The sequence below is a fragment of the Engraulis encrasicolus genome, chromosome 8, assembly GCF_034702125.1.
Source record: "Engraulis encrasicolus isolate BLACKSEA-1 chromosome 8, IST_EnEncr_1.0, whole genome shotgun sequence".
Classification (NCBI taxonomy): domain Eukaryota; kingdom Metazoa; phylum Chordata; class Actinopteri; order Clupeiformes; family Engraulidae; genus Engraulis; species Engraulis encrasicolus.
In genome coordinates, this window is record NC_085864.1 from 17,256,013 (window position 1) to 17,267,432 (window position 11,420).

General features: G+C 42.3%; 1 protein-coding gene across 2 annotated transcripts in view; it reads left to right on the forward strand.

Annotated features, from left to right (window-relative positions):
* tbrg1 (transforming growth factor beta regulator 1) overlaps positions 1 to 7,813 on the forward strand; it is a 34,746-nt gene extending 26,933 nt beyond the window's left edge. For both annotated transcript variants that reach the window (XM_063205070.1, XM_063205071.1), the window contains 4 exons: positions 25 to 122; positions 2,481 to 2,591; positions 2,884 to 3,050; positions 6,917 to 7,813. In XM_063205070.1, the coding sequence (XP_063061140.1) occupies positions 25 to 122; positions 2,481 to 2,591; positions 2,884 to 3,050; positions 6,917 to 6,996 (456 nt within the window). In that variant the 3' untranslated portion in view covers positions 6,997 to 7,813. The remainder of the gene's footprint in view (positions 1 to 24; positions 123 to 2,480; positions 2,592 to 2,883; positions 3,051 to 6,916) is intronic.
* The last annotated feature ends 3,607 nt before the right edge of the window (positions 7,814 to 11,420 follow it).

An 11,420-nucleotide genomic window follows, 5' to 3' on the forward strand; every position in this document is an offset into this window, starting at 1 on the left:
TGTGTTGTGTTTCCTTTGTCCTAGTTTGAGATTGTGCCAGAAGATGACCCTCAGAGTGCCATAGTAGCCTCATCTGCCCTCGCATGTCACACCAACCTGCTGAAGGCCATCACCACCACACGGTAAACACGCACGCACGCACACACGCACGCACACACACACAAAGTGGAATATGTCAAATAGAAATGGATAATAAGCTCACTGAGAGGCTATTAATAGTATGATGGTGTTAAAGACAAAGTGAAGATGAACTACACACAGCTGAGCCCCCATTTAATCCATTTTATTGTTGTGATTTGGCAGGCCAACACTGAGGGTCTACTGCGTTAATGGAGTTACCACTATATGGTAATCATAGTAGTCATTAGTCATAGTTGGACACAGATGAAAAGAACACATCTGATGATTTATCAGGGTTTTTTTTCTGGAGTTGCGCAGACACGCATAAACACGCATAGACACGCATTCTGGAGACACGCATAAACGTCACGAGTGTTAGGACATGGAAGTCCAGTCTTTTTCAGACATGGGAAAAGTCAGTGTGTGAACATGGTTTTGAAAGTGGTTACAGTAAAAATAGTCCACTGTTTTAAGGAATGTCGTGTGTGTGTAATTAACCAAGTTGTGTGTGTAAATAAACCGATGATGTGATATTGTTTTTAGATGCGTCCCAGCATCTCTATAAGAGGGTCTGTCCGTCCGCTGTCCGTCCGTCTGAAACGCATTCCTTGTCTGAAACGCTGTCTTGTCTGAAACGCTGTCTTGTCTGAAACGCTGTCTGAAACGCATTTCTTCAATTGTTCCTTCCTGTGTCCACAAGGCGGAGGCAGAGAGGCATTTTGGCCTGGAGCGGATGCGTGTCAAAACGTATACGATATGTTACCAAACCGGCAAGGCTAAGCTGATTGCATTGTGAGACAACTGAGGGGTGCATTCAATTTTCGGCATTGTTTTGCGTTTGGACAGTGGTAGGCAACTTCGTTCCTTCTCCACAGCACACCAACACCACTGTGAGTGTCACTTAATGTTCACGGTCTTGTGATAGGCCTACACTTCGGCTGATAGTGATAGTGTCGCGTTGTGCAGCTATTTTGGTTCATCAGAATGGAAATGAACGATTTAGAAGTCAGCAGGCAGTATTTCACACAGATGTTTGTGCTCGGATAGAGGGGCGTTTGCATTGCATAACGCTCCACGACATGGAACCGTAATAAGTTGACAGGCGACCAGCAGCGCTACAGCTCTTCCTCTAAACGTGAGTTTGCAAACATTCTGCCACTACGTTTCAGTGAGTGGTCAGTGTTCTCGAACTAGTAGACAGATGGGCCATTTGCACTTCACATACGCTGTGTTACTGATGTTCTCTGGAATATTGCAAGGGAGAGTCGTTTTCTGCTGGCGGGCGTGTGGACCCCACAGGTGCTTTTCCTTGCGCTCAGAGAGAGCACGGGACAGAACGTGTCTTTTGCTTCGTCATTGGTTTGCAGTTGTATGAATTTGGTACACTCTGCCACTGAAGCTCACTGCTTTGTGCCTTGACGGTAAAAAGCTGGCATTGACAATTAAGCGCACAATGCATCCAAAGGGTGAACCCATAGCGCATGATTCACCCAAACGGTTTTATTATTTATTAGGCTATTTGGCGATGTTTAGTTTCTTTCCCACATGCACATGACGCTGAAATGGCGTGATAGATAGCCTACTAAAGGTTGATAAATAACCTAGTACTAATAATATCTGGTAATTTGTAATGTAGCCACTTGATCTATGTGAAATTTTAAATTAGATGCTTCTTTTCCAAATCCAACCATTATGACCTTATTATAGTCTAAACTGCAAAATATAAAGCTTTGTCTCGTCATTTCACTGCCTGCCACAATATTTGGAGTTTCCATGGGCAATAGGCTATGACCAATAAACAAAAAGCACATCCTCAGAGGGAGGTGGGCGTTGACAGGTTAGGAGGAGGCCAGCGGGGCGTTTGGAGGAAAAAAGGTTGGAACTGACGTAGAGGGACGCATCTGTTGTCCGCCTGTCGGCCTTGTTTTGTATCATCTTCCACAATGAGTTCAATTCATCTCCTTCCTTCCTCACCTCCTTTACGCCCCCATTCCCTCAACTCCATCTTCTCTTCCATCAGAGGCAAGTCTCTGGGCTCCGTCACCGTTGTATTGTTTCATTGTTTCATTTTCTGGCATTAAAACTCAATCATGCTACTGTAATTGTCGGCCCAGGCCGAGCCTCAAACGGCTAAGGCACTGATTGTTACAGCGGTGACCCGTGTTTCATTCAAATCCGACCCGAGGTCGTTTCCCGACCTTCCCTCCCTCTCTCTTCCACTCATTTCCTGTCAAACTCTCAAACTACCCTATCTGAATAAAGGCATAAAAGTCCAAAAATACATTTTTAAAAAATTACTAACTAGCTAAATCAATAAATAACAATGCTGACGCTACTTCCTTCCGTACCTCTTGCGCCAGGGGCAAGTCTCTTGGCTCCATCGTGCCGTCCGGGGCGGACTTCTTCGGCTACTCCCATCCCACCATCCAGAACCTGATCCAGAGCTGCCCTGGAGCACGCAAGTGCAGCAAGTACGGACGCCTGTGTGTGTGTGTGTGTGTGTGTGTGTGTGTGTGTGTGTGTGTGTGTGTGTGTGTGTGTGTGTGTGTGTGTGTGTGTGTGTGTGTGTGTGTGTGTGTGTGTGAGTAATATGTGTGTTAGAATAAATACCTCATGTACTGTTTCTGTGTGTATGTTATTGTATTTATTAAATTATATATCGCGTGTGTGTGTGTTATTGCGTTAATTAAATCCTTTATTGCACTGTGTGTGTGTGTGTGTGTGTGTGCGTGTGCGTGCGTGCGTGTGTGTCTCTCCCCGCAGCTACCGCTGGGTGCGCTTTGAGGTGTGTCGTCCGGGCGACGGGCAGGTGCCCCACACGCTGGCAGAGGACGATGCATCGATCAACTTTGAAGCCTTCCAGCGGCAGCAGCAGCAGCAGGGATACAATGGCAACCCCTCACCAGAACGACCGGCCACAACACCCACTGGTGCGGGAGCCTACTCTACAACACTCTAACATATTATGAATACAATGTATTATAAATATAGTACACAGCCACTGGTGCGGGAGCCTACTCTACAACACTCTCTAACATATTATGAATACAATGTATTATACAAACCCCAACTCCGGTGAAGTTGGGACGTTTGGTAAACAGTGAATAAAATCAAAATGCTATCATTTTCAAAACATTCAATCTATTCATTAGATGGAGAATAGTGAAAAGACTAAATCAAGTACGGTAGGTAGCAGGCTTCACTCAGGTTTCTTGATAACTTTTAAGGGTGCTGTCCCAAATGAATACTTAGAATCAAAGAAAAGGGGGGCGCACCTTGCATCAATTATTTTCTTTATTTTTCTGTGACGCGTTTCGGCGTGTGCCTTCCTCAGTGTGCAACGCGTCTGTGCACAGAAAAATAAAGAAAATAATTGATGCAAGGTGCGCCCCCCTTTTCTTTGATTCTGAATAGTGAAAAGACAACATATTAAGTGTTAAAACCGAGAAAAAATATTGTTTTGGGGGACATATGTACTTATTTCTAATTTGATAAATGCAACACGTCTCAAAAGAGTTGGGACGGGGACAATAAAAGGCAGCAAATGTCGAGGAAAACTAAAAACAAAACAAAAGACAACACTTAACAGTTAAATACATTAACCGATGAGATGATTTTATATAAAAAACAGTGTTAATTCCTATCTTGGACATGATTTCACCAGCTTAAATGGTGGGCGTATTCCTTGTCATGTTTTGCAATGTTTTCCTTTCTGTAGTGCTTACAGTGTGACAGGTCTTGACCAAAAGCCCACCATTTTATCACCTGCTGGTCCTTATGATGGAACCAAACTGTTAAAACATAGTAGAGAATGCAATTTGACCTTACTATGTGGCAGTAATCGAAGATCTCCCTTTAAAATATAATGCATGAGTGGATTTTCATGCTGTTTACAACCCATTTATACCATTCAGCACTGTATTTAACTGTACAGATGAGTGAGAACGTCTTAACCCTCTAGCTACCAGAATTTTTTTTGAATAGGCCGGAATCCTACCAGGAATTCTAAGGAAAAATTGACATTTTTGTCATATTCTAAACAATGTCAAATAACTTGAAAAGAAATGAAAAGTGTCAATTACAAGTTACTTTCATATTAAAGTAGAGAAAACACACTTTCAAATGGTATATCATTTATGGATAATTAATTGTTCAGTATTCCCATAGAGTGCCTTTGATGTGGATTAAATGATAAAAATGTGATAAAATGCGATATTATCTAGGCCTATCTATCTATATATCTATATATTTAGGCCTATCTATCTATCTATCGATCTCTCTATCCATCTATATATCTATCCTTCCGTCTATCCATCCATCCATCCAGGGTCAAAGTTGAACAATGATCATGTGACGACAACAAATGTCGTTCACCCAAAAGTCCTGTTTTAAAGCGGTTTCAAGCGGTATAACTGTAATGGACTACACTAGCTAATAATGTTTGAACTAAACCATGCCAAAGACATGTACGGATAAACGGAGAAGTGTCCGCGATAGCAGACAGGACATGAATGGAGCTCTAGGAAGTTTCCCCTCCCAATTTGGCACAGGTAAGACGCGCCAGGCATCACCGACTTTGACCGGAATTGAAGTGCTACAAACACCACGTTGGTAGGCTATTATTGGAAGTTAGCATTCAACTCAACGTCTTCGCGCACATTTTTATGAAGGACAACGTGGAGTAGTAACAGTCCTTGACTGCTTTGCCAAAGCTGACACGCAAAATGAGTAGCCTAACCAATTGTTCCATGTTGCGCTTCCTTCACGATGCGCTGTTACGCAGAGCTGTCGCTCTAAGTTGTTCCAGGAAATAAGATAGTTGGATACCAACATATGGTTTGACTCTGAAAACACACCGAAGACAGTTTACATGTTTAATATGTAGCGTGTAGACATCGGCTGGACAGTTGTGTTTGCTATTTAGGACCATGGCAGAACTCATCACAGTTGAACACCATCTCATAAGCTTAATAAAGCAACATGATCTAAAAATAGCCTAAATAGTCATACACATGTGCTGTTGACCATGAAAATAGATCGGAGAGGGTTGGAAGTTTTCATATTTAGTGTATATTGGTTGTAGAAACAGAATGGTTGTGTTTGTAGCCATCCAATCTCGGACGGCCGTCATGTGAATTGACGGCAGATTGCCAAATCGCATAAAGCGGCGCATCTCGTAATAAAATCTAAAATACTGAAAAATATTATAATATAAACATATAGTTTTTATACTGAAAGTATATCGAGGAGGGTCTGTAATATTGAGCTAAAGTGTTTGAAAGCTGGAAAAACTGCATGATGACGGCCGTTCAGCTGTATTTTCATATGAAAATATTCCGGCCGGCCGCGGCCGTTCTGGTACAGATCCAGCCGGACGTTCACGGCCGTTATGGTAGCTAGAGGGTTAACCAATGCACTACTGCACCCGCATGCCATCATGGAGGCTGACTTTTGAAGTTAGCACTAACACAAGTTGGATGGTCCATTTTCACTGTAGCACAGGATGTGCAATGCTCTATTATTGTCAAAAAGAATGGACTTCTACAACTTCTACTGACTTCTGTAAGCAAAGGACAGTTTCCCATGTCTTCTGGGTCTATTTCAAGTGAGCTCAGGTGCTTAGGAGAATGTTACCCCCCTGTATCATTTGCACGCATTAAGCATTCTTAATATGGTCAATTTTCAATAGCTCTAATTCCTGGAGTGCTAGAGTGAGACTACAGCCAATATATATTTCATGATGTCATGAGCCCATATAATGATTTTAATAACAAAAATATGTCTTATATACACTCAATCGTGGTAAATCAAAGAGAATTCAAAAATGTATGTAATAACTATGGTAATTATTCCCTTTGCATCTTTAATTCTGAGTGACTCAGCCTCTCTGTGATGATCTTATACCTGGACACCTATATTGTCCGTCAGTACAATTCATTTTGAAATGTTCTTCTTTGTTGTTTTATCTTATTTGGATGTTTACTAAATTTCACTGATCCCCGTCCCAACTTATTTGAGACGTGTTGCATTTATCAAATTAGAAACGAGTACATATGTCCCCCAAAACAATATTTTTTCTCGGTTTTAACACTTAATATGTTGTCTTTTCACTATTCTCCAACTAATGAATGGATTGAATGTTTTGAAAATGATAGCATTTTGATTTTATTCACTGTTTACCAAACGTCCCAACTTCACCGGAGTTGGGGTTTGTAAATATAGTACACTGGTGAGGGATGCCTACTCCACAACACTCCATAAATATTAGAATATATCATATATTACAAATATGGTATATTATACGTATTCATAATAAAGCATAATATACTGTATGTACAGTATTATAAAATATATATAATATTATGAATACAATAATTGTCTACTTAACAAATGACTGGCCGCAAATGCCACGTCTGGTGAGCATGTGCGCTGGCAGTGGGGGAAATGTTATGTAGAAGGACTCTAAAGCCCACTGACAAGGCACTTTTTTAAGTCTATTATTAATAATATGGTTTAACAGTATTGCCTCGCTTAATCTGAACCCTGTCATGTGGCTCAAGATTTCCTGTAGCGATTAAGTAAACAGACATGGATGACGATAAAAAAAAACTGATGAAATAGTCAAAATCGCAATCACAAGTGCCACTAAAAAACAATATGAGATGGGTATGGACTCCCTATGTCTTCATCCATTGCTCCAGGGATGGTATCAATTCAAACCAAAATAACACACTTAGCGTAAAAAATACACATCAACTCAATGTAATACAATGTTTGTATGTGATTGTTTTTGCAGGTCAGCCATCGACAGTCTCCCATCACTTGAACACAGCCCCCTTACCATCAGCGGTCTCCTTATCACAATTCAGCACATGACATCAAGACATCACGCTGCAGAGACAGGGAGTGCCTCCTTTAACATGGAAATGGCTGTTTAATTTCATCTGGAATGACAACTGCAAATACAAACACTGTTATTCAGAGGTGTTTTGTTGACAGATCTCTTGGAAGTGCCAATGCAAATGCCGGTAAAACATTCCAGGAAATCTTGGCATCACATTCAGGAATGCTTGGAATGCTCGCCTGCTGTGTTGGATGGACAACAATGAATTTGCGGTTTTAGATTTTATCAGGGATGAACAAACAAGCATTTTTCTCGAATGTCCCGTTGATCAACAGCTGGTTGGATAATAAACTGTGGCAGATTTTAAACTTTCTGGACCCTAAGGTAAAGTTCAAACCCAAGTTTAAAACTTTAAATGATGCGCTTCGCCAGCAGTTCTGAGACCAGCAGCTGAAAAAACTGTAACCATCTGTCATCGACAGACGGACACATGCACGCACACACACACACACACACACACACACACACACACACACACACACACACACACACACACACACACACACACACACACACACACACACACACACACACACACCACCATCACCACCACCAGGCTGACAAATCCGGTCCAAACCAGACAAATTGGATGGGTCTAATCAGCACCAGAGACACAGCTTCTTTTCCACCCACACAAACCTGAGGAGACAAGTTTTACCGGAATATCATTGAGCCACCCACACTTAAAATGCGCATATCCTGCTTGTTAAGGTACATCCTGTTTGCTGTCTGAACATGCTCTGTGTGGTAAACATGCACTGTGTCCTAAAATAAACACGTACTGAGGAATTTGGGGCATCAGGCAGGAAGGTCATTTGAAATGCAACCCAGATTGTTCAAGAGGCAGGCATTGAATGCAACAACGTGGGTCTTTTGGGAGGAAAAAAATCATTAGGTGGTCTTCAAAATATATTTAAGCCATTTAAAAAAAAAAATGTTGGGGGCTTTTTTTACGATAGGACAGAGAAGCAATGACAGGGAGGATGTTGGGAGAGAAAGACGGGGAAGGGTCTGCAAAGGGACCAGGTTGGAATTGAACCCGGGTCGGCCACATAATAGACAAGTGTCCTACTGCCTCAGCAGGGCATTTAAGCCCTTTTTTTAGCTTTATTGAGAGAAAGTTGAGAATGGTAACTGGAAATTAGTGGGAGAGAGAGACAGGGAAGGATGAGGTAAATACCTTGTTTCAGAGTCAGATCAGCAGCACCTTAGCTGACAGAGCCACAGCAATTTCAAAGTATTTTGGGGGGGACTTTTGCCTTTATTCGGGTAGGATAGTAGAAAGCAACTGGAAAGTAGTGGGAGAGATGGGGAACAATTGGGAAATCATGACCCAGGTTTTTTGTGAAATCAAATGTGAGTAGTACACCCCTCTCAAAATTCCATAGAGAGAACCATGATCTGCCTCAATGGTCATGGTACATGTTCACAGGGGTGTGTGCGTGTGCGTGTGCATGTGCGTGTGTGCGTGCGTGAAAAATTCAGTTCACATGTGTTGACTGCATTCATGCCGCCCAAAACCATGTCAGTCCTTCTATCATGCTTGACTGTAAGCATGGGACAATTTAACTTATATTAGTCGCTTGGTTACCAATGTGCATGCTTGACAACATGTCATCTAAAACAAATGTGTTAAACATGACAGCAACCCATACCCTTGCACTGATGACAATTCTGGTTTCTGACTGACCGCACGCTGGTGCAACTACCTTGTACACTGTACACCTGGTACACTGTGCCACAAGCCTATTCACGCTTTTATTGTTTATTGCTACAAAGGGTAACATTCAGTGAAATTACATACTCAGGGACAGTTTGGTGATGTGTGTAACTAAAAACATTTAAATAAGACATTGACAATAATCTCTCTCTCTCTCTCACTCTCACTCTCTCACACACACACACACACAACTAACCTACTAATCTTACTCTAAGTCAAGTTCCGAGTCTCAAACTCCCAATTCCCAGTCAAGTCTCAAGTATTTGATCTTTTGTCAAGTCAAGTCGCAAGTCATAAAAACAGGGACTCAAGTCAACTCAAGTCCCAAGTCACCAAGTTCAAGTCCCCATATCTGGTATGTGAATTTGATTTTCTGCATCGTCAGCATGCGCATGCAGAAAGCAATGCATTCTGGATGAAAATGTTGCATGATGGTTTGAAATCTTGACCGAATTTCCAAATTTCAGTCATGTTGTGACAATGACGTGACACGTGATGTCAAACTATTGAGCGATCAATGCGACTGCAGACGGACCTTGCAACTCCTGCAGTTGCTTATCCATGTTGATGCTCCTCTGCATACCGCCTCCGCACTGACGCACCACTGAACTGGTTGGCCACAAGTTCACTCACGTGTGTGCAGGCCCTAAAGAATTGGCACTGCACCCCACTTCAGCTCCTCCTCCACACCTGTCCCCCCACACCTTGCATGAGGTGTGCTATTAGGTCAAACTCTCGTACAAATTTGTGGTCAACTTTAAATGCGCTGCGTTGCCACCCACGTGGATGGAATATTTAGCAACGTTGATCGACAACGACAACCAATCGAATGCACCTACTGATACTCTGACTGGCAATAGTGTGCACAGAGACAGTTCAAATGGTTTGGTCCCACACTCACTCTCAGCCAGGGGCGGAGTGGGAGGCCTTTTCCCACCGGGACAATTTTCCCCTTGGCGGCCCTCTTTTAAAAAAAAAAAACAAACAAACAAACAAACAAAAAAACAAAGCGAACAACATGGTTTCCTAACCAAAAAGACAAAATCCACGAGATCTGCAGTTGTACTACATGTGGACATTAGTGTTGTCAAAATATCAACCTGAAGTGGAGAATTGTAGCCTACACCTTGATGAAATGCACAGCCAGTGGTGTAGTCTACGTAAAACGCAGGTATACGCACCCATTTCAAAATTTCAGGGATTACAGTATACCCACTTAAAATTGATTGATCCATTATTTACAATAGCACAAATACTTGTATATACAGTGTACCCACCAGTGATGCGCGGGCCGACGAAAAAACAAGACACACCCGACCGCTTTTTTTCCTAGTCCGCCCGCTTGCCCTGCCCGCAAGAAATATTCATGAAAAATATTGACGCGGCCCGCTTCCCGACCCGCCTTTGAAAATAGTAGCCGTGCGTCTTTATGAACACCCTAGCGTCATTGGCAAAGCGCAATCACGTCAATAAAGGTCTCAGCATGGTTCACTTCTGAGGAGTCTGGATACACTTCACATCACAGAAAATGCTGAGCTGCAGGTATAAGTTCGCTTAAATGGTTGATAGGGAACAGGTAGGTTATGAAAACACCCATAGTGGCAATGTAGCCTACACTTTGTCTTCTTTTGGTTTGGTAGGCTACTCCTCTGCTCTGTCCTTTTCCTGAACTGAAATTGGTTTCGCTTTTTCCTATCCCGAAGTTGAGGGACAGGGTGCCAAGGCCACCCCCTCCTTCACCAGAGACCAAGCGGTTAATTTGGGAGTTTGGGAAAGATAATCGCGTCACATGTGTGTGCACAAACCACAAACGCAACCTGCGCCGCCTGGTGCCACTATAGGCAACGCTTGTCTTTCTAGCGCAAATGATCATTTAGCCCACACAAAGCGTGAACTTTCGTAATCTTAGATGACTGCAATGTAAAGATCCATACATGATCACGTAGGCTGCAGAGCCCTTCTCAACTGATTGACAGTTGCACTCACGATGCTATAATGCCCTGTCCAACAAAAAGTAGCCTAGTCTATGTTGAATAGGCTAGATAACATTTTCTCACAAATTATTATTTTTTAATATGAGCATTTCGATCATAATATGTTTGTCTGTTACCCAGACTACCAAGTTTGCTCTTCATACAATGCTATTTTATTATTTAGGCTATTTATTAGCCTATTTATTTATTTTAAGTGGCGAGGGCATTGTTCTTCCACTGTAGGCTAAATTACTCAAATGAGCACTGCATTCAAAGGGAATAGGCTAATAATTTGGACATTGTAGGCTATAGGCTATAGTAGACTATTCTATTTCGACAATGTAGGCATAGCCACTCGAATCCCTAACTGTGGAGGAAATTAATCTGTAGGTTGGTGAGCAGACGGAGCCAGCCGTCAAGTGGATTGCCTCGTAGTCGTGGTACGACACAGGAAATGAAAACAAACTGTACGCAACACATGAGTGCGAAACCATTACAATTGTATAAGAAAATATGTAGGCTATATCCATCACTGCACTGTTTAGAGAGCACCCTCTGTGTTCTTCAAAATGCACTCAATGGTTGCACCTGCTGCACCAGTTGCGCGCAGAAGATATTCGGCCGACGCAGGAGCCATTAAAGGATAGTTCCGACGTAAAATGAAAGTTTCACCATCGCTTTCCCATGCCACATAATGTATCTA